This window comes from Plecotus auritus (assembly GCF_963455305.1).
Source record: "Plecotus auritus genome assembly, chromosome: 3".
Taxonomy (NCBI): domain Eukaryota; kingdom Metazoa; phylum Chordata; class Mammalia; order Chiroptera; family Vespertilionidae; genus Plecotus; species Plecotus auritus.
The window spans coordinates 200,413,461-200,437,538 of NC_137772.1; the positions used below are offsets into that span (position 1 = coordinate 200,413,461).

The 24,078-nt window shown below is 41.8% G+C and overlaps 1 protein-coding gene across 1 annotated transcript; it reads left to right on the forward strand.

The window, feature by feature from the left end:
• Positions 1–214: 214 nt before the first annotated feature.
• On the forward strand, positions 215–22,380 carry ERP27 (endoplasmic reticulum protein 27; the record flags this gene model as incomplete). The annotated part of the gene is made up of 7 exons (XM_080659618.1): positions 215–389; positions 769–869; positions 2,492–2,629; positions 13,033–13,149; positions 17,860–17,985; positions 21,102–21,299; positions 21,662–22,380. 7 exons carry the CDS (start codon positions 215–217, stop codon positions 21,707–21,709), a joined length of 903 nt encoding a protein of 300 aa, XP_080515744.1. The 3' UTR covers positions 21,710–22,380.
• Positions 22,381–24,078: the final 1,698 nt, after the last annotated feature.

Consider the following 24,078-nt stretch of genomic DNA (forward strand, 5'->3'; position numbering starts at 1 on the left):
GCATGTGGCTCGCGAGCCGCGGTTTGCTGACCACTGGCTTAGGTCAATATCTGGCATAGAACATTGTTTTCTTATTTAAATGAATTGACTTGACTTTCTTCTGGTTGGTTTTGTGCTGAGGCCCTGTCACTAAACTTGGTCCTTTATCTCAGAAGTTGAAGGTCTCCCTAGAGCCAGCTGCAAAGTTCCCAAAGCTCTAAGAACACCACAGCCCATGAACTGCAGAGTAGGCTGCCCTGAGTCCGTGTCCCAAAACACAAAGTCCAGGGGTTGGATCAGGAGCAGAAGAAGAGGAATGGAAGTGACAACATCCAGATGCCTGTTTCTATTATTTCTCTTCACGTGCAAGCTGTCCCCAGATGTTGCTGCAGAAATTCAAGAATCCTCAGGTAAACAAAGAAAAGCAAAAGGCACTTGGGTGACCACAGGGCAAAAGTGTTGTTAGGGGAAGGAAAGGGAACAGGGTCACACTCTGAGTACTTTTCCTCCAAACCTAGAATATTCCCCCAGGAAATGGCTGTGTTGCCTGGTGGAAAAGAGAGAAGTCTGGCATTATCCTTCAGAGAGTGGCCACAAGGTGGGGTCACCCTCCATATGTTGGCAAAAAATAAAAATAAATGAAGCTTTGGAATAATCATTGCACCCCTAGAGCTCCTTGCCTTGGTGTGGAGAGAAACAGTCTAGATGCCCCTATTATTTAGAGCTGCTACTTCTCTTAGGGTGTCATCACCCTAACACCTTCTGCTTCTCTCTCTCTCCTGTGTCTAGATGGTTCCAGTGCCCCCCAGGAACCTGTGCGGCTCACGGGTGTCCCAGCTGCCATGGAATTCATTGCTGCTGCTGAGGTGGCTGTCATAGGCTTCTTCCAGGTTTGTCAGATACCCTGCTTATTATGTCTCCAAAGAAGCAGGAATGCTGGGCCTCAAAGGAGCCATGACCGCTATTGGCTGGCCAGGCAGCACTACCTTAGAAGCCAAGGGGCTCAGAGTTTGCTTTCAGTTTTTTTATTCAAGAACTCTCCATTTTTAGGCATTTCCAGTTTCTGAATTACGTCTTTCTCAAAAGTTCTGAGACTGCTGAGGAGACTCTGGGTCTCCTCATCTATGGGTGCTTTAAAACCTAAGTCAGTATCTGATTGCTGAGTCAGGGGCAGAGTCAACCCAACTTCTATCATCCAGGCAATGCACAAGTCAATAGTGACTTTCGTCTAACTCCTTACCAAATAGGTAGTCCCCCCTTCTTCTATATCTTTGTTTGCTCTGAAATGTTGAAGAAGGGTGACATTTTATACATTGAAGGTGTTAGCCTCTGTCTTCCAGAGTGGCTGCCTGGCTAATGGAAGCAGCCATAAATGAGAAAGCATCATTCCAGTATTTTTATCTTTCTCTGGAGATAACATCTGGTGATTCTCACAGCTGATCAAGCCCCCTTCTCTCTCATTGCAGACCTTGTTGTCATTTTCCACTCATTAATTCCAACAGATCATCACCCTGTGGATTCTGTGTACACAGCTGGAAATAGCTGTGAGGAGATGTATGGGGTGGCGGGGGAGGGCGATGCTAAGAAGGGAGCACATTTTTCAGTGATGAGAGCTCTGAGCTGTAGGCAAAAGCAGCCACCCTTGGAAAGGCAGGGAGGGGCAAGTGGAACTGGAGGAGTGTGCAATAACTTAAACAGCCACCAGATGCCGTCATTTGATCTGTGAGCAATCGCATTTTAAGGGGAAGTCTAGATTAACAATTGTTCATAGCCTCAATGAACTCCACACATCCTTTCAGATGAGCAGAGTACCAGCCCCCTTGCTTGACCCTGGATGCCAGGCAAGCCATCTTCTTTTCTCCTTCAGACCAGAGAGATGTCAGGGAAGAATATGTTCACTGTTTATTACCTGGAGCTGTTGTGGGCAATGTTCTTGTGACAGCAGGGAAAACAGTGTCAGCTTACTATAGTAAGACTGGACTCTGCTCAAGTGGCTTCCCTGCCCCCTCCTGCAGGCCTGGGATCCGGAGTTGGAGCAATGCGTAAACAGTATCTTTCATGGGCAATACCTCGGGCTTGCACACAGTAGAAGGAGGACTATTCTTTCACACCCTGCACAGACCTTTGTTAACAAAATTTCTAAGCTTCCATATTTATTTTTTATTTTTGGCCCTTTTCATAACACTTTCTTATTTTTGCATTTCTTTTTGCTTCCACCAGTTGTTCCTAAAACATTTGCCTTCGCAGGTATATCAGTGACAATGCTGCCCACTTTTGCAGGGCCCTGTGATTTTGAGGCCCCTCTCAGCTACTAACAAACTGCAAGTTCTATGGTAAGACCAGGCAGGAGTCCCAGGCTTAGCCACAATTTTATAGTTATCAGTCAATCCACTAAGCTCAGACTCTAAATCAAGTCTCTGATTTCTGGTATGATAAGCACATTTCAATTCCATGTTCTGTTTCCATATCTCTCTCCTCCAAAATGACCTCTGTCATTTCTCCTTGCTTTTAGGATTTAGAAATACCTGCAGTGCCCGTATTCCATGGTGTGGTGCAAAAATTCCAAGATGTGTCATTTGGAATCAGCACTGATTCTGAGGTTCTGGCCCACTACAACATCACTGAGAACACCATTTCTCTCTTTCGTCTGGTAAGTTGGGTGGGTGGCTCAAGCCTTCTCTAGGTTTTTACTCACCTTAGGTTGTAAACGCACAAGCTTGTGAGACTAGAAAGAAGTCTATGTCTTTAACACTAATGATGATGCCAGCGTCAGGGACAATGGTGACAAGGATGATGGCTCAACTCAAGCTTCCCAAACAGATGCTGTCTTAAAATGGAAAGAGGTCTGGACTGAGAGTCAGGAGATGAGATTTGTTGCTGACCAGTCATGTGACACAGGCAGGTCCCTTAACATTTCTTAGCCCCAATTCTTTCATTTCTATAAGATAAAATGGTTCAACCATATCACCTCTAAGATCATTTTGAGCTCTAAAATGTATACTTTTATATTTTGGGGAGTTAACTTACATTTGTAAAAATGTATTAAACAACTACTGCATGTCTTATGCAAGATATTAACAATGAAAGCAAATTAACTGTATTCTCTTCTCTCATAGAACTTAAAATACAGTAGATTGTAAACATAATACACAAGTATCTATAATACAAAGAGCATCATATAGATAAAGTATTATAGGGGTTCAAAGGATAAAAGCAGTGTAGATATTCTGATTAAAAAATTATAAAAAAGAAAAGTGAACGGGTATTTAACAGATAGGTAAAATTTGGACAAGGTGGAAGAGAATTCATGGCCAAAGTGGGAACAAAAATGTAACTTAGAAAACAATGATCAGGTCAATTTGATTGGATCTCAGGGTACATGTTTTGGGGAAATAAATATAAGACAGAGAAGCTTGATTGGAATCATATTGTGGAGAAATTTGAATACTTGCTTAATGTGTTTTCACTTAATTTGGTTGGCACAGAAAAGACACTAAGGCCTTTAGATCAGGGGAGTAACATGAACAGAAATGTATTTGGGCAATGTTATTTTGGCATATGGGTAGGATGGATTTCCAGGCAAAAAAATAAATAAATAAGAGTGGAGAGAAATTTTCTTAGGCTGGCTAAACAGATCATGTACTAAGGGTCTGTAGTAGAGCAATCACATTAGAAAGTGAAGAAAAGGCAGGGCTTGCAAGGATGAGATAGCAAAATGATGGAAGGCAAAGGAGGCCAAGCTTAAAGTTAAGGTACCTAGGAATAGTGAGGGCCTATTCAGAAATAGGGGTTTCTGATGTTGTGGCTAGTTGCTGAGTTTGTATTATTGGCAGAGTATCAAAGTAGAGATGACCAGAGTCCACTGGAAATGAGAAATGGTGCAAAAGATAGTTTTAAGATTTCCTTCCCCTTCTCACCTCCATCCTATCTCTTTCGCTTCTCATCCAAACCTCTCCTTACATGCAGTTAATATTCACTATCTCCAACTTTCTTTAAGCTCTTAAATACACTGCTGTCTAGTTTATACCCTGCACTCCATTAAAACTGCTTTCGTCAGCACATTTCTGTATTTCCAAATCCAATGAACACTTTTTAGGTCTTATTGTCCTCAACATCTCTGCCATGTGTGACATGTTGACCACTTTTTTTCTCTTTACTCTCTCTTTCCTTAACTTCTAGAAGCCTACTTCTCCTGGCCCTCCTCTTCTTATCTTAGTCTCCATGAGGCCTTCTCTTCCTCCATCCATACTACTGCCTGACACAATGCTCTTCCCAAGCTAGGTTATAGAATCCAAGCTTTGTGGGGCACTACTTCAACCACAGAACCTAAAAGAGTGCCTGCCGTGTATCAGGTGCTCATTAAGTGTTCATTAAGTAAATAAATATGTGTATGAATGAATGTGCAATCCTTAGGTAATATAATTCTTTCTCATGTTAGACTATTAAGTGTTTGCTGAGGATTTGAAATGTTTGATCTCTAGCCTGGACCTCTGTTGTAATTCAAATGCTTGCTGGTTGAAGTCCTTCATAAGCACTACAGTCTCAACGTGTTCAAAACTGAATTTATCATTTGCACCTGCTGAATCATGTTCTTCCCTCTAAAACTTTTTTATTGAATGGCTATGTTCATTTTATCTCTAATTTTTTTCAAATTGGGCCTCCTTTCTTGCTGAACCTATATTTTTCCCCCCTATTTCCACTTATTTCTTCTATTTAGACTTTTAGCACTGTTGGCACAGACAATTCCATAGCTTCTTAATTGATCTCCCTTTACTACTTCATAAGTAATTTCTAGATTGGTATCACCATGATGAATTTAAAATGGAAATTTGACCATGGCACTCCTTTCTTTAAAACTTTTAAATATTTCCCATTTCTTACAAGGTAAAAATCAAGATATTTAAACATCTCGTCTTTTATGACATGGCCACTAGCTGCTTCTCTATTCCCTTTTCTAGCACATTCCTACCTTGGGCTGTACCCTCTCAACACCCAACTATCCTATATAATAAAGAGCTAATATGCAAATGGTCCTCGTGCCCTTGCGCCGGGCTGGGGAACCTGAGGCTGTGCCAGGTGACCTGAAGCTGTGCCCCCTGCCCAGCAGGGCTTAATGGGGGACCTGAGGCTGCACCCCCACCCTGCAGGGCTTGATGAGGGTGGGGCCTGCCAGGTCTGGGTCTCACACGATTTCGAGGCATGTGCAGGTGGGCAGGGACTTGACTCTGGGTCCTGCAGCGCGCCCCAGACTCTGACAGGAGGGAGATTTTCATATACATTTTACTAATTTTCTTTCATCTCTGACACTTCTATTATAGAGAAAGGGCAAATAGTAATATTAAAATATTTCCTCTAATTAATTCCCTTTTAATGTGCACAAATTTCATGCACTGGGTCACTAGTACATAGTATAATGATCCAAGTTCATCGTTTCACATGGCTATTCCTCTGCCTAGAAGGCCACTGCCCCCAAGCGCCCCCTTTCACTTAGGCTTCCCAGCTAACTCCTTCTCACATTCCAGTGAATCAGTCAGGCATCTTATCCTTCAGAAAGCCTCCCTGGAATCTCCAAATTGGCCTAACTATCCCTCCGTCTTAGCATATCTCTATTTTCATTTACCACTTTGTAGTGCAGGTCATATATTTCTGTGTCTGTCTCATCTTTTCCCCCATTACTCAAGGGCAGAAACCACGACTTCTAGTTTCCAGAAGACACAAAGTGTTTGAGGAACGAACTCACCTCCAAAAGTATATCTGTGGGTGCATGAGTACCTTCAGCAGCCCTCTTCCCACCTGGACAGCAGTTGTAGGTTTGCATTTTCACCATCTTGAAAAAAGATTAAACCGAGCTCTTCTGTGAAAAGTTTTGGTAAGAAAGAGATGGAAGGTTAGGTTAATGCCTTTCATGTTCTTGTTGAACCATTCATAGTAACCCTTCACTAGGAAAATTCTAATCAAAGACAGCTTCATAAAGTACTTCTTTGCCGGTTTGCTATTTTTAGATTTTATGAAGGCCTGATTTTAAAGTCAGTGCTACCAAGATGCACATGTGAGGAAGAAAAACAAGTGCTGTTACTTCCAACGTCTCTACAGGCTTTATGGCCTCTGCTGGGTGAATTAACTCTGCTTACAATTCATTCCTTATAAAGTCTTGATGGTGACTTCCCAGAGCTGTTCCCTCTTATTTAGCATGTTTTTTGTTTATCACTAGTGACAGACCTGCTCAGAATGAACTCTTGAGACCGCTGGGGACAGGATTACTTTGTGCCATCCCAAAAACAAACACACTGGTCCTTACCCTACTCCATTTGCCGGTCTGGGAGAGTTTCAACTTGTGCCATGCCAGCTTTTAGATAAACATTTTTTTCTCAGTTTACACTTTCAAAGTTGAGTCCATATTTTAGTAGAATTATTATTCAGGAGTTTGAGATACCTTAAAAGAGAGAGAGAGAGTATCAACCAAAACTAATCTACTTTACAATGGGAAATGGGAAATGCTACACATTTACTGGTACCTACTTTTACCTTAGATTTACGTTATTATTGTTTGTTTGTTTGTTTGTTTTAGTGCCTAATTTATGATAGGCACTATGCTAGATGTTTTCCATTGTTCTACCATTTAATTCTCACAAAATTAAATGAAATAATTACTGTTCTCCTTGCATTATCAATAAGGAAACTGAAGTTCCATGAGGTTGATACAGTTGTCCAAAGTCTCACAACTATAACACCACAGACATCTGATTCATACTCTGTGCTGCTGTCTCAAAGCACACCTCTGTATGATACTACAGCTACTTTCTAAAGCACTTATTCCTGAAGAAAACTTTTGGGAGTTTTTTTGTTTATCTTTATTGATTTCTGAGAGGAAGGGTGAAGGAGAGAGAGATTGAAACATGAATGACGAGAGAGAATCATTGATCAGCTGCCTCCTGTATACCCCCCACTGCAGATCGAGCCCGCAACCTGGACATGTGCCCTCGATGGGAATTGAACCCGGGACCCTTCAGTCTGCAGGCTGATGCTCTATTCACTGAGCAAAACAGGCTAGAGCAAGCACCGTTGTTTTTACTCCTAGACTCACCTCATTCAAAAGCCTGCTTTTTTAACCACTTTCTCCTAAACCATTTCTTTGTCCCACTGGCACTACTTATCAAACCCCAGGGTTATTTATCAAGATTTAATCTAGACATTACATATTTTGTCAATAAAATTTTAGAATTTAGACACATATTATTTTGAACTGCAAGAACATATGTAGAGGTAAATTAAAATAGTGATAAATGAAAACATGATAAGACCATAATGGTTAACATTACCAGATGCTTGAAATATTGGTGCATAAAAATGAGAGACCAGCAAATGCTATCTATATTCATGGAATGCATCACTTTCCAGAAATAATGCGAGCTGATTAGATAAATATCATCAGGAAAAAATTATGTAAAATGGGACAATAACAAGTCCTGTATGATAGCCTGTGAGTGATGTATGGCAGCTTGCCTTGTGTGAGTGTGACTGCAGGGCCTCCACACAGATAAGCTACCAGGCAGCGCAGGAGAATTAATCAGCCGGGCACTCAGAGAATATCAGAAAAGTCACCTTTATTGCAGATTGCATTAGTGCCATGACACAGGGGAGTCAGTCTCCAAATTCTGAGGGATGAATGTGGCTGAAGCTTTCCCTTTATACTCTTAATTCCTTTGTCCCCAAAATATGGATCAGGCTTCCCCCATGAATTGGCATGGGGGAAGTGAGATTACGCCCAGAGGCTTGCCAGCACTGGCACCAGCCCCTCCGGGATTGTATATGGTTCATAGTTTATGGTCTCTGTAAAATGGGAGTATTCTGGGAAACAGGTTCTGCAAGGCAGGACAGGCATCACAGATAAGAATGGAGTTCGATAAGAAAGGAGTTTATCGGTAAGCAAGAGTGTATGTCAGAAGGAAGGTTACTGGCACAGATTCAGATAGCTAGCCCCCCAAATGTCTTATTTTCCCCTTCACTCCCACAGAACGTATTGTTGTCCACACAAAGACATAGTCTTGGTACTAAGACGGAATTTCAGATATTATTTGAACATTTAACCTGCTTTGGATTTTCTCCATCACTTCTATTTTTAAAAAACATATTAGCCAAACTTTGCTCCTTTGGGATAGTAATAAAAAGACAGTTAGAGGCTTTCTGTTATTCCCTTTACAGTTATTTGTTGGATACTTATGATAAGAAATGCACCTTGCCAAATAATCAGAAGGAGCACTACATAAAAATAAAGTGATAATTAATGCAAGAAGTAATATATGCCAAATAATTAAATGTTTTTCCAAAGAATATATTTATTCAACATAATGTAAGCTAAGCAGCTTATAAAAAGAAACTGAGACATGAGAGCATTAGTTTAACAAGTGACTTCTCAGTGCGATGCAATTTAATACTCTAACTGTGGTGTAAACTAAGATGGCTTTAATACATTTTATGAAAAATTGGGTTGTTAACTAGAGAAATGCACAGCAATTGAAGGGAATATTGCTGAAATACTAATTAACAGAAAAGGAATGATTAAATCCACTGGTATAATACTAGTATAAGCAGTATCTAAAACATAAAATAATTCATTTCAAATACTCTTGGGGAAAACTCAGATTTTAAGGTGGCAATCCTCTGGTTTACTGTTTTTCTTCTGGTGTCTCTTTACTTGGAGAGAAAAAATAATATGATATCTCCAGTAAAATTCTTTCCAAAAACTGGAAAAATACATAAAAGGTGTTTAGTTCCAGGGTCAGATTTTTCTTTCCAGAACATTATGCAAATAATTTCCTTTACAGAAGGGAGATTTCCTGTTTGAATATTGTTTCCAAGACCCCTACACATGAATGCTCCAGAGTTTATTAGTTTAAGAAATAATGAAATAATCAAGCATGTTTCCTTAAAAGAAGTGCTACAAACTGGATAGACTTCAGGAGGGTTTTTATTAAAGCTCTTTGCTTCTTAGAGAATGTTATCATTTAATATCTTCTACCTCCAATATACTGTGCTCCTGAAGTCCAGAAATACCTAATGTAACTGGCGCTTCCTGTTTTCCCTGTTCTGGGAAATGTGAGGGGCTGACTGGAAGAGAGAGCCGGAGGGAGGGACTCCTGGCCCAGAGCACAGCCTGTGTCAGCTGAAGTGCAGGCACCAGATCTCCAAGTTCCTAGAAAAATAATCAGGAAGTATTTAGACATATTAAGTAGTAAAAAGGCCCCGATTATAATAATGATGATGATTTTGATGTTCGTAATTAGCCAACACTTAAGTAGGAAAGACATGCCAGCTGGCAAACCCAGCCTTAAGCAGCAAAGATCTATGCGCTCATTTAATTTCACTTCTCACTCTTACTGACGTGGGAAGGAGAATGGTAGTAGGGTGGGCAAGGACTCCACCTAAGAAGACTTTTTCTCTTGCTTGTATATTTCTGCCCCAAGCTTTCTACTCAGAACTTTATGGATTTTAAAGCAATTCAAATATCTTTGGTTTTGATGTTTGTTTGTTCTTCAAAATTCTGTTTTGAAATACATTTTCTGCACCTCAGCATTCATTTGATAAACTGAAGTTGTGAAAACAGTCCCCTCCCAAAATCAGTAAAATAAAGTGATTAAAGCAGTAAAATAAAGTGGTTAAAAAGCAGTGTTTAAACTGGTTTTGGACCTTTTTAGTTTAAATAAATAGAATAAAAATTAAATTAAATACGAAAAAACTGGAAAAAAACGTTGCAAAGGTAGGAAGGAAAGATCTCTTACACCCTCCATAAATTAAGTGATTAAATTGCTATTTGAGTGAATGTCAGCATGTCTGTGCCTCAGTGCCTAACATATACAAGGCGTTCAACAAATAATTTGTAAACAAATAGATTATAAAAGAATGACCAGATATTCCAAGAATTCATAAAATTGACCATAAAGAGTGCATTGAGCTTTTTGGAGGTCCATATTGCTTTTAACTAACTCAGTGGGAAAACAGCTTGAACAAAAGAAGTTAAAAAAACAAACAATGAAGTCATCATAGGGATGACAATAAAGAACAAACTTGGACACTTACTACTCAGTGACTTTAATTTACCTTTGCTTGAATTCCCTCATTCATAAACTAAAATGATACTTACCTTTGGCTTTGCTGGATAAACTGGGAAAACATATTTTGAGGTAAAGGATGATTCTGATCCTTGGCAAGATCTGATTGGGTAGAACCTATATAAGATAATAGATGTAAGGGAGAGAAGTAAAAGGGATTCCAAGGGTTGATAATAGCCCAAAGGAACTCAAAAGTGGCCCAAACTGTTTTAGGAAACAGAATTGTTCAGGACCTAGCCCTGATTATTTTTATTTGTAGACATAGTTGCTATGGGTGATGGAAGCATTACCTTCTGTTTTTATGTGCATGAATAGACTGGGGAAGATGAATGAGAAAATCTGGGAACAATGATTGGCCATATAAAGCTCCATCTTTTGATATATCTGAGTATGGTGGAAAGGTAGTTCTAAAATGTAAATCTGGGATACTAGATCAAGTAACTAGGCAATCCCTCTACCAAATCTGGGATAATAGATCCTGTAACTAGACAATCTCTTCCACCAAAGGCAATTTTTTAAAAAGCTGGGGCAGAAAATGAGGGCTTTAAAGAATTACCAAGAGAGGGGAAAATGTTAAGACTAAGATCTAGAAGATGGAAACTCAAGAGGTAAATCCTGTATTTGGGGTGCTTTTCATCTGGGAGGCTTTTGCAAGTTCTAGAAGAAGCAGCCAAGAGACTTCGAGCTTTATTAGCATTTTTGAGACTCAAAGAGCCCTAAAAGTAAATGTTGAAGTCCAGAGCACAGAAGAGGAAGTAGGAGGTAGATCTAGTAAAATACCCTTTGCTCCACTTAGATGCTAAAGAACAATACCCTAAAGACAATGATGAACCAAGGGGTGCAGCACAGATTCAAGTTATCTCAATTCCTGAAATTAGATTAGGATTATCAAATATGAATACAAAAATATACATACACTTGCAGACATACATATAGTATATATGGTATGGCTAATCTTCTCTTAGCCATACCATAAATAATGGCTGATACTCAAAGAAAAAAAAAGAAAGATCTTAAATCAGAGAAAAGAAATTATCTTCAAAGTAATCTCAAAGGAGTAGTATTAAGGTTCACAGATGACTTCTCAAAGGAAAGAGTGGGATGCAGAATATAAAGAACTATAACTTGCAAAAAACTGAAGGAAAATTGTCAACTTAGAATTCTACCCCCAGCTAAAATAGCTTTCAAAAATAGGGAGGGTGGGGGTAAGGGAGAGAGATCAACCAAAGGACTTGTTTGCATGCATAAAAGCCTAACCAATGGACACAGACAACAGGGGGGTGAGGTCATGAGTGGAGGGGGGTGCATAGGGGAGGTAACGGGGGAATAAGGACACATATGTAACACCTTAATCAATAAAAAAATTAAAAATAAATAAAATACAATAAAGGTGAATTAAAGATATTTGAAACAACCAAAACTGAGAGACTATGTCACCCAACAGAACCATTTCATGCTAAAGGAAATATCAAAATGTGTTCTAGGCAGAGGGGAAAAATTCTAAATAGAAGCAAAGTTCAAAAATGCAGGAAGAAATGAAAAGAAGCAAAATGTAAATACATGCATGAATGTAAATGTATGTTGACTATATAACAATGATGATAATGTCTTGTGAGATTTAAAATTAAAACACAACTGGAATGGAGTTGGAAAGAGATAAACTGTGCTAAAATGTTCTAATGTACATTGTCCAAGAAGAGGGTAAAATTTCCAATTAATATTAGTTTCAGGTAAGTAAAGAATGCATATTGTAGAATGCAAACTGGTAATCCCTAAAAGAATAATTAAAGCCTATGTAATTTCCAAACCCATAAAGGGAAAGAAGGAATAATACAAAGCCCTCAACCAATTCAAAATAGGCCAGAAATGAATCAAATGAATTTGGAACTGGGAGAGCCAATGGAAAATGAATATTTAATTAAATATAGTAATTACATTACAAAATAATCCAATTAAATACAGACTGGATTTTAAAATATAACTGTGCTTTTTATAAGGGATACATTATTTTTAAACATAATGACACAGTAATATAAGTAAAATATAAAGAAGATAGAAATATACTATGCAAACATTTCCAAAAGAAAGGTGGAATAAGTATATTAATATTAGACAAAGTAGCCATTGAGACAAGCATCTTTATAGATAAAGAATGACCTTCATAATGATAAAGTTTCAACTTCCCCAGAAAATTTAAGAATTCTAAATTTGCATTAATCTAATGCATCACCTGAGAATATACAGACAGCATAACTGGCAGAATTGTAAGGAAAATGGTTAAATCTATAATTATAGTGGAAGATTTTAACATTCCTCTCTGATAGAATAAACTGGTTTTAAAAAATCAGTAAGAATAGAGATAACTTGAACTATACAATTAACCATGTGACCACAGGTGCATATACAGAATAGTACACCCAAAAACTGTAGAATATACACAATTTTAAGGACATATATAATATATAGAGAAGTTGACAAAAGATATAAAATGTAAATCTTAAGCTAGAAACTAATAACAAATAAATAACCAGAAAATCTTACTTTCAAATTACAAAATACACTTCTAAATAACCAATAGTTTAGAGAAGAAATAAGAACAGAAATTTGAAAACATTTTGAACTGAATGATAAGATAATCTATATGTAACATTTATGGATGCCTTCTAAGGGAGCTGCCTCTTCCTGAAAGCATTTCTGCTCTTCCTCAGATGACATATGGGCCTGTGATTCCCTTGTCATGAAACTGGCTACCTCCTGTGGGACATGTCTGTTCACTGTGTATCCCACAGGACAGGGTGTTCTTCAAGGGCAGGGAACATTTCCTATTTACCTTTCTGGTTTTGGAGCTGTGTCAGTGCCTGTCACGTGGTAGATATTCCAGAAACATTTGTCAATGAACGAATAAAGACAGAACAGTGACAATTATTATTTCTGTGTTATGCAGGTGGATAATAAACAACTGAATTTAGAGAGTGAAGACATTGAAAGCATTGATGACACCAGATTAAGCCGTTTCATTGAGATCAACAGTCTCCATTTTGTGACAGAATATAACCCTGTGGTAAACAATAGTCCTAAGATCCCTGTGTGTGGGGGTAGAGAGGGGGGGGTGGACTTGTCTTCGTAGCAGAGATCTTTTCTTTCAGGAGTTCTGTCCTTTGACCAATAATAGCTGCAATTCATTGAACACCTAGTTGCTTATGTTGTCATCCTTACTACACCTTTCAGGTTGAGAGCCTTGACCCTTTTCAAGAAAGAAGCAGAGAAGTTAAATGACCTATCACATGATTAAGAAGGAAGAGAGCCATAATGCAAAGTTAAGATAACTGAATCACAAACCTCTGAATTTTGCCTGAGAGTGTTCCATGAAGGCAACTCTGATCCCAGCAACACTCTAGAGTCTGAGACCACACTCCCCAAACAAGATTGCAATCTGTGCTGAAGGTCTATTTTTTCCTCTGCCGCATCAGGAACCAATACTTTTGTAAAATGCAATAAAATAAATTAATAGGCAAAAAACTTTTAAAATAAAGCCTATTGGTCACATATTTGGATGCCACAGTTACATAAAATTCCTATAAAAGTTTTTATGCACTTCTTCCCCTTTTTTGTGCCTACCTCCTGGTGGGCCAGTAATTAACAGTTCCAGGTCTGGCCCCACCTGCACGAACCCAGAACCTCATGGGTTTGCGGGTACCTAGATCCTCATGGTGGCTCAGCTTTCTTTCTAGGTTTGTTTTCTCTTAGTGTTGCATGCTGTATATAGCCTGGGTAGAGGTGTTGGTCAACCTGTCCTGATTATCTTCTGGCTGGCCTTCTAACACTCTAAGCTTATAGAATTACTTTATATGACCTGACTTTTATTTTCCCTGACAGACATATTGGAGTGTGGAGTAATAATTTCTAGTGATCTACATCAGCTCAGAATTGCTGGACATTCTCTAATAACAGTATTTTATGTGCATGTCATGATTTTTAGAACTTACAATGCCCTTTCCCACCATTCTTATTTGATCCTTACATTGATTCTCATTTGATCCTTACATTGATTTTTTTGAGGTAGAAGAGAGGGAATTATTATGCCCATTTTATAGAGCAGAACATTCAAAATCCAACTGACTTATTCAAGATTACATAGTAAGTAGAAAAGGCATAATTAAAGGCAGAAACTATAATTCATGATGCATTAGTTCACATTGTCTATTTCCATTTTACAGGATAGGAAATGGGAGTTCAGAAAAGTGAAGTAATTTCCTCAAAGCCATATGCCTAGCAATTTGAGCTTCAGAGACTGCTCTCTGCACTTGCCCCTTCTTTTCTCATGACTGGTCTGTCTGACTGATTCCTGTGGTTTTTCCATTGCCCTACACAGCCTTCAATGGAAAACACCCCTTTTCCTGTTGACTAAATTCCTGCCCCCCTCTCACACCATATTTGTCTCCATGGAGTGGTGACTCCATTTCCACTTTTGCTAAGATTTCAAACACATGCACCCAGGGAGTGTTGGCAGCAATAATTAAAAGGGCTAACTAAGGCAGGGGCAAAAGACTAGCCTTCCTGAGTTCTTATGCCCAGTCCATCTCTTATCTTAGAGAATAATACCTTTTTTTTTCTAATTTTTACATTAGTAGTGAAGGCAATCCACATCAAGAAGATATTAAATAAGAATTTCTTTAGAGAAGCAAGTTTAACTTTTATTGTAAAGTCTTCATTTCCCAAAAGTAGTACTTTTCTCACTTAGAGACCCTGCCCATACTACATAGCTATTTCTTAGCTGTTTCCAGTGCAGAGGTTTGCATCAGTAGCAAATGGACAGAAACTCACAGCCACGTGTCTGGCCTGCCATGCACTTTTAATGCGCATACTCAATCCTTGGCTTCAAGGTGAAAAACCAGGTTGTGTCTATTAGAATTAAACTAATCACTTCTGATATGTCCAATCCTTCTGCTAAGACAATGGTACCTTTTAACTCCTTAGTTTTGATTTCTTGACTCTTCCCAAGAATCATCCTCTATGTATGCTCTAGGAGGGTAGATGCATGCTCTAAATTTAAATAGCAGAATCTAATCAAACAAAAGACAATTCTTTAACACCAAGTCTCCCCAATTTAAAATCTAAGAACTGGTTTTAAACTATAAAGAGAAATTTGGGGAAAAGAACTAATTGGGACTCCTTTGTCGATATGTTGTCCAAGAGAGCTAGAGAGTCTCTATGGAGCAATGTACAGCTTCCAGAAAGATCCTACCTAATTGCTCCCCCTCCCACCATCCTGGGATTCTGCCCAATGGTTCATAAACCCCATACTCTCTCTTCCTGTGTACATGCTGGTCTTACAGCAATGCTTTCTGTATTTTAAAGGAAGAGGTGGAAGGGAATGGGATTCATTTAAAAATAAAGACACCTGTAGCAGTACTTTAGGAAAGTGAAATGAAGGGAGGCAGTGCCCTGGTTTCACCCACTCCTCTCCTCACTCTGGCTCAGGGCTATCTAATCCCCTTCATCACTGACAGCTTCCTGGTGAGTCAGCCAAAAGGGGCCAACACCTCTGATCGCCTGAAAAGCTCATTGTATTGCTGACCCAAAGTAGACTGATTCAATCACACTGAGGGTTGAACTGGTTCAGATTGGGGTTTTGTAATCAGCTGTGTATAAGGCAATACATCCTGATGGTTAAGAGCACAGACTCTGGAGTCAGACGGCTTGGTATTAATCCCAGTCCACTTTATGTGACTTTGGGAGAGTTTTTGCTTCAATTTTCTCATTTATGAAACTGGGACTTAGAGGATTAAATAAGTTATTATATGGAGAAACCTGAAAACAATGCCCAGCAAATAATAGGCACTCAAAAGAATGCACTACTAATATGTAGTCTAAGTGACTAGTATAGTACATGGTATATTTGTTGTCTATCCTATCTAATAAAAGAGTAATATGCAAATTGACCATCACTCCAAGACACAAGATGGCCGCTCCAATGTGGTCAAAGATGGCTGCCCCCATGTGGACACAAGATGGCTGCGACAAGATGGCCAGCAGGGGAGGGCAGTTGTGGGCAGTTAGGGGTGACCAGGCCAGCAGAGGAGGGCAGTTGGGGAGGGGGGAACCAGGCCTGCAGTGGAGAACAGTTCGGGGGGACCCAAGCCTGCAGGAGAGGAGAGTTGGGGGGGACCAGGCCAGCAGAGGGGGGCAGTTGGGGGGACCAGGCCTACAGGAGTGGGCAGTTGTGGGTGATCAGGCAAGCAGGGAGGGCAGTTAGGGGTGACTGGGTCGGCAGAGGAGGGCAGTTGGGGGACACCAGAACTGCAAGGGAGGGAAGTTGGTGGGGGGGGCAGGCCTGCAGGGGAGAGCAGTTGGGGGGGGGGACCCAGGCCTGCAGGAAAGGGCAGTTGTGGGGTGACCAGGCCTGCAGTGGAGGGTAGTTGGGGGGCCCCAGGCCTGCAGGGGAGAGCAGTTGCGGGGAACCAGGCCTGAAGGTTAGGGCAGATGAGGGGGAACAGGCCTGCAGGTTAGGGCAGTTGGGGAAGACCAGGCCTGCAGAGGAGAACAGTTGGGGGGGGGGGACCAAGCCTGCAGGGGAGGACAGTTGAGGGGGACCCAGGACTACATGGAGGGCAGTTGGGGGGGACCAGGCCTGCAGGTTAGGGCAGTTGGGGGAGACCAGGCCTGCAGGGGAGGGCAGTTGGGGGGGACCAAGCCTGCAGGGGAGGATAATTGGGGGGGACCAGGACAGCAGGGGAGGGCAGTTGTGGGGGGACCAGGCCTGCAGGGGAGGGCAGTTGGAGGCTACCAGGCCTGCAGGGGAGGACAGTTAGGGGTGACCAGACTGGCAGGGGAGGGCAGTTAGGGGCAATCGGGCTGGCAGGGGAGCAGTTAGGCATCAATCAGGCTGGCAGGGGAGTGGTTAGGGGGTGATCAGGCTGGCAGGCAGAAGCAGTTAGGGGCAATCAGGCAGAGGCAGGGGAGCAGTTGGGAGCCAGCAGTCCTGGATTGTGAGAGGGATGTCCAACCGCCCGTTTAGGCCCGATCCCACCAGGATCAGGCCTAAATGGGCGGTCGGACATCCCTCAAGGGGTCACAGATTGGAGAGGGTGCCGGTTGGGCTGAGGGACACCCCCCCCCCATGCACGAATTTCATGCACCGAACCTCTAGTTGATACATAATAGATTATCCCAAAACTTGGCAGCTTAAACCAGTAAAAATTTATTACACGCAGTTTCTGTGGGTCAACAGTCTGGGAGTTGCTAAACTAAGTGCTTTTGATCTGGGTGTCTTGTGCAGTTATAGTCATTGACCAGGGAGGCAATGTCATCTGAAGGTGTGACTGGGGCTGGAGGATCTGCTTCCAAGATGGTTCAGTCACAAGGCTGGCAAATCAGTGCTGGCTGTTAATAGGAGTCCTCAGTCCCTTCCCCTGTGAATCTCTCCAATATTGGGGCTGGTTTTGCCCAGAGTGAGTAATAGAAGAGAGAGAAGGGAGAAACTATGATGTCTTTTATGACAACATTGGAAGTCACACTCCATCATTTCTGCAATATGCTATTAGTTACTCCACTCAGCCTTACGCAGTGTAGGGGAAAGGGATTAGCACAGTTGCATGAGAACCAGAGGGTAAACCTTACTAACAGGCATCTTAGAGGCTAGTTGCCATTTGTGTTATGGATGAACAACTCTCATTTATGTTGTAGTTTGCCTAGTCCCTGGGTGGCCAGTAATGGTTTTTTCTTTCTCCCTCTCTCTTTCATTTTACCATATTGCATTTCAATTTGCCAGACTGTGATTGGTCTATTTAATAGCATGGTTCAGATTCATCTTCTCCTGATGATAGACAAGGCCTCCCCAGTGTATGAAGAAAGCATGCACAGATACCACAAGGCCGCTAAGCTCTTCCAGGGGAAGGTAAGTCTGCTTTGGGAGATATTCTTTTGAAAACTCAGCACCAGGACAGTAGAAAAAGGCAGATGGGGTTAGGGAAGTGAGATAAATAAGGAAAACTAGTATGGTTAAGAGATAAAATAATAACTGGGACATAATAAATCACATTACTCTGATTTAAAATTAAAGATCTTATATTTTGTACTATTTAAGACCTGTATAATTATATCTTCCATTAGTGGTAAAGTCTATTGCTTTTTTTCTACATTGAGAAGTAAAAATAAAAATCATGTATTTATTACAATATTTTTCTCCTAGCCATAATCCCTTACATTTTTAGACCCCAGGGTTTATTTCTCATATCGAATATCTATCATATACTTGGTGCCTAATGAATGTCCAGTACCTGGTGCCTATTGGATAGTAAATATTTATTTTTTTACCCTTCCCTACTCTGTGCAATTCTATTTAATATCACTTAAAAGTAAAACTTCAACCCCTTCAAAGTTGCTATATTGAACTACATGACCTGTTCAATGATAAGAACTGTATGATGATTAAATAAGCTGACCTTCTGGTGGTTGTTTCTGTAAGACTTTAAGTTTTCAATGTTATTGAATACTAGGGGCCCGGTGCACAAAATTCGTGCACTGGGGTGGGGGGGTCCCTCAGCCCAGCCTGCCCTCTCTCACAGACAGGGAGCCCTCAGGGGATGTCCTACTGATGGCTTAGGCCCGCTCCCCATGGGCAGGCTCCCCTAAGCCGCAGTCTGGCCTCCCTCTGCGGGAGGCAACCAGGCTGATCAGGGGAAGGCACCAGCCCCATCACCCTGCTGCTGCAGCCACTGCCAGCCACCAGCAGCTGCCAAGGTGTTTTCATCAACATGGACTCCAGTCCCTTCACCATGAAAAAATGACAACTTTCTTTAGGCATTTTCAAGATGTGTCTTTCATAGGATAGATGTGTCTTTCATAGGATTTGCTTTCTTTTTTTTTAGCCTCACCTGAGGATATGTTTCCATTGATTTTTAGGGAGTGTGGAAGAGAGAGAGAGAGGGAGAGATAAAGAAACATCAGCGTGAGAGGGACATTTTGATTGGTTGCCTCCTACATGAGCCCTGACCTGGGCCCCGGCCAGGGAGGAACCTATAACCTAGGTACATGCCCTTGATCAGAATCGAACCCAGACCCTGTGGTCAGCAGGCTGAGGCTCTATCCACTGAGTCAAACTGGCTAGGGCAGGATATGACATTTCTTAGCCCCTCCAGCAGCAGATCTTGTGGAAAAACCCTAGATCACCTTCTTGGATTCTTATTACCCAAGTTATCAAGAACACTACAAGAGGAGGTGTACAAGGAGCTTAGCCAATGAGCGGTCAGAAAAGGTGTTTATGCTCAAACTGGTTTGGCTCAGTGGATAGAGCGTTGGCCTGCAGACTGAAGGGTCCTAGGTTTGATTCCTATTAAGGGCATGTACCTTGGTTGGGGGCACATCCCCAGTGGGGAGTGTGCAGGAGGCAGCTGATTGATGTTTCTCTCTCATCAGTGTTTCTGACAGTCAATCCCTCTTCTCTGTGAAAAAATCAATAAAATATATTTTTTTAAAAAAAGAAAAGAAAAGGTGTTTCCTCTGCAGCCCATGTGCAGAGGATCCCCTGCATTGTGCCCACTGGGCTAGGGGGTGTGTCCCCAGCCACTGGGGGCATGCCCCCAAGCCCAGCGGCCACGCATTCTCTGGACCCGGGCCATTTGGCGCAGAAGTTCCCACCCTGTGGCCGCTTGTGCTTGGCACCCCTGGCCGCTCATCCCGGGACTTGGACCACTTGGCACCAGCGCCTGTAGGCCACTCCTGGCCGGGGGCACTCTGGGACCCCAGCTGCTCAGGGTCTACACATGGGCCTACAGGCTCGGAGTGGCCTGGGTCCCAAGGATGTTCCCGGGTAACCCGCCATCTTTGTCAGGTTAATTTGCATACTCACTCCTGATTGGCTGGTGAGCATAGCGGAGTTATGGTCAATTTACATGTTTCTCTTTTATTATATAGGACTAGAGACCCAGTGCATGAAAATTCATGCACTGGAGGTGGGTTCCCTCAGCCCAGCCTGCCCCCTCTCACAGTCCGGGAGCCCTCAGGGGCGGGAGGCGACCCAGTGATCAGGGGAAGGCGATGCCCCATCACATCTCTGCTGCTGCCACTGCCAGAAGTGCAAGCCTCGGCTGGCCCTGGTTACCTGAGCCTCAGGTGGCCCTGGGTGGCTGGGCAGCCACCATCCAAGACATGCCTGAGCCTTGGGCCAGCCCTAGGCAGCTGGGCAGCTGACATCCAAGCCTTACCTACACCTCGGGCTGGCCCTAGGCGGCTGGGGGCCGAGGGGACTGGGGGACTCTGGAGGCAGGCTTGCGGAGCGGCCAGACCTGCCTGGGGGCAGGCCCAGCCTTGCCATGTTCCTGGCAACCTGGCAGGGCTGAGGGGACTGGGTGCCACCATCTTTGAGAGTGGCAGTCAATTAGCATATTCCCTCCTTATTGGCTGTGGGCACCTCCAGCTTTGTGAGGATGTGACAGTCAATTAGCATATTCCCTCTTTATTAGATAGGATAGATAATCCTCTAACCAAAATATTATTTAAAAGATTTCTACTTTAGGTAGAGGGTTTGATTTCATCATAAAAAAATAGTTAACATTTGTCAAGCACTTGCTATATGCCAAAAACTGTACTGGAAATGCTAAATGCATCCTCTCATTTAATCTCTTCCAACAAAAGCCCATTTTGCCCATGAAAGCGCTGAGTCTCAGAGAGGCCGAGTAATGTGCTCTGAGTCACACAGCTAAAAAGTACCAGAAGCAAAATTTAAAATTTACTCTCCACTTTTAATCTTTAGGCTCTAATTAGTTAATCACTAAAGTTAATCACTGAAATATCTTCAAAGGCTGTGTTCTTAAAATTGAATCAACCTGCTCAAAGGGGTAAAATACCTAAGCAATGCAAAGCCAGAACAAAGCCATCCTGATTCAATTGAGATGTAAATTGCGTGGCACAAACCATAAATTCAGTCAGAGTAAACTGCCACAATTATAAGGTACCTCTTTTCTCCTCAGGACCTCAGATAGATCTTTCTCTTTCAAACTTCTCCAACTGCAGATACTTTTTATTCTGGTGGACAGTGGTGTGAAGGAAAATGGGAAGGTGATATCCTTTTTCAAACTAAAGAAGTCTGAACTGCCTGCTTTGGCAATTTACCGGACTCTAGATGAGGAGTGGGATACACTGAATGTGGCAGAAGTTTCAATAGAGCGCGTGCAAAACTTTTGTGATGGATTCCTAAAAGGGAAAAGGCTGGTAAGTGAGAGACTACAGGGAAGGCAAGTTGAATTTTCTTCCTTTCTATGTATCTATTATTCCTCTTGAATAAAAACTCTTTGGGCTCCACTGGATTTGATTAAGAGCAAAGGTACATGAGGACACAGTAGACAGAGTTAGGATACTTTTTAGGAGATAGTCATGGAGATAGAACTACAAAAGCATTTTGGGGAAGGTCTTGCCTATTCAAAAGAGCCGAATTCTGGATTTCACCATTCTGTGTACAATATCAATAGTAAACAAATTCTATATAGAGAGTTCATAAGACAAAAATTGCAGGTAGATTTAGGACTTCCAGGGGTGGACTCCAAATCTAAATATCGTGTCTTGGCATTTTTCAGAGTGAAAATCATGACTCAGAAGAAAAGATTCAAAAGGTGGAACTCTGATTTCTCCCCAATACTTCTGCATTCCACCAAGCATCTATTTCATGCTGAATGAAGAGGGGCAACTCAAACCTCAGGGACACTAAACAACAAAATCACCACTACCACCCACACACACCCCCCCCCACACACACACACAGCTCCATTTTGTTCCTCAAAATTTCATTTATTCTCCTTGTCCTTTCTTTTAATTTGTCTATATTCTCTCTCACTGCCCATGCAATTTTCTCTTATGCATTCATACCATGTAGGCCCAAACGCTGTAGTACCACTACGATACCACTGGGTGGAGGCTTTAAGAGAAGTACATACTGTGATACCGGCATGAAGAGACATGGCTCAAAGGAAATTGTCCTGATTTGTCATTTAATATTGAATTTGGACACTGCACATGACCTACACACAACATAGTTTCTTCTCTATAAAGGTTACCTAGGGGTTGAAACTCTACTTTCCTCATAAGCACCTGTCCTCCTCTCTAACACAGGGCCCAAGAACAAAAGGGTTTTACACACCTTTGTGGAACTGTCTTTTTGCCAGAAGTCAAATGATGTTCCCAAGGTTCTGAACTCGGCAGAAACAGACCATGTAAAACTCTTTGCTTATTTTGCGTTCCCAACTCCCCATGTAAATCAACAACTGCATAATAAATAAAAGGCAATAATGTTATAGGAAAAGACTGGCATCTCTTTGCAAACCTTCTGTAAATACCCAGCTCCCCAACTAAGCAGTAGGTACCTCACCCTTCAGTGCCTACTGTTTAGTGTCAGGCTATGAGCCACTCCGTGGGTGGGATAGGAGGTAAGTAGAGACCATCCTCTGTGAGGATTAGTATAAATGTGGCCAAATTGCTCAGACTCAAATCAGGTAACAGGTTGGGGAAGGGGTAGGAGGAGGGGGGCAGTTGGCCCTGGGGCAGGCTAGTGCTGACTAAGCATGGATTATTGCAGGTGAGGTGTGCAATCCAGCCATGTGGGAGGGAGAGCTTGGCCAAGTGTCTCTGGCTCACAGGCTGTTACTGTCAACACACAGATGCTCCATTGTTCCCAGGAGGCCCTTGACTCAGAAGGAGAGCACCTAAGTGCTCAAGGGCTGAAAACCACAGAATACTCCTAAGGACTGGTCCAAGGGAGGAACAGAGAGTGAAAGACTTGGTTGTTCCTTCAGACTCTGAGCTGGGAGTCAGCAGCTGGCAAGGACACTGTGAAAGCAGCTGTGTTCGACAAGCCTCTCAGCAACATGAGACCTGCGGAGTCTGAGCAGGCTATCCAGTCTATCCACAGGCCTACAGAAAACCACCCAAACAGTCTCTTGCTTGAGGCTGAAAAATACTCCAAGGACAGGCACATCCCAGAAGCCTCCTTTTGATCCTGAAAACCAGAGCTCTTGACATTTACAGTCAGCAATTCTTCCTGATATCCAGCTGAGGTTCCCCAGGCACACAAGCTTGTTTCTTCTGAGCCACGCTCTGTGGAAATTCTGAACAGCTGCCAATCACCATCTCCAAATAGCAACTTCGACCTCTTGTTGGTTGCTCTTCAGCCCCCTTATCCAGTTCTCTTTTCTCCTCATTCACAATCCATCTTTCGGCAATATTTTTTAAAGTTCCAAATCATTTGTTTCACTTGATTATTTCTCTCTCTTCCTTTCCTCTTTCTTGTTTAAAACGGTGAAATGCCAAACTGTTATAGTAATTTGGAAAATGCTAACAAATAAATTTTCACAAACTATATTTTGTTCAATATTGGATTAATTTTTCAATTATTATACTTGAAGTTTTGCTCCTATTATCTTGTTAACACTGGCCACATTACGTAGGTTTTAACATCTTTTTTAAAAAAATATTTTTTTATTGATGTCAGAGAGGAAGGGAAAGGGGGAGAGAGGGAGAAACATCAATGATGAGAAACAATCATTGATAGGCTGCCTCCTATAAGCTCCACACGGGGGATTGGGCTCCAAACCCAGGCATGTGCTCTGACTGGGAATGGAACTGTGACCCCCTCGTTCATAGGTCAATGCTCAACCACTGAGCCACACTGGCTGGGCAGGTTTTAACATCTTTATGTGCATTTTGCTGCTTGATAGCATTCAATAGCACTTTTATTTTATATTATCTTTTGTATGCTTATTTTCATCTTTATGGTTGTGAATTTAAGTGTTTCTTTTCATTTTATGTTTATCCAAAACTGCAAGGTGTTTTTTCCTGTCTTCTTTTCACCCAATCCTGTTCTTTATAGCTCTGGGGACTCGTAACCAAAGAATGAAAGGTCTTCAGAAAGAAAATTTGTGAAGGTTCTAATTAATTCACTAAAGGTCAGACTTAGTATTATACACTCCTCTAATTTATAGATCATCTCTGTTTTTTGGTA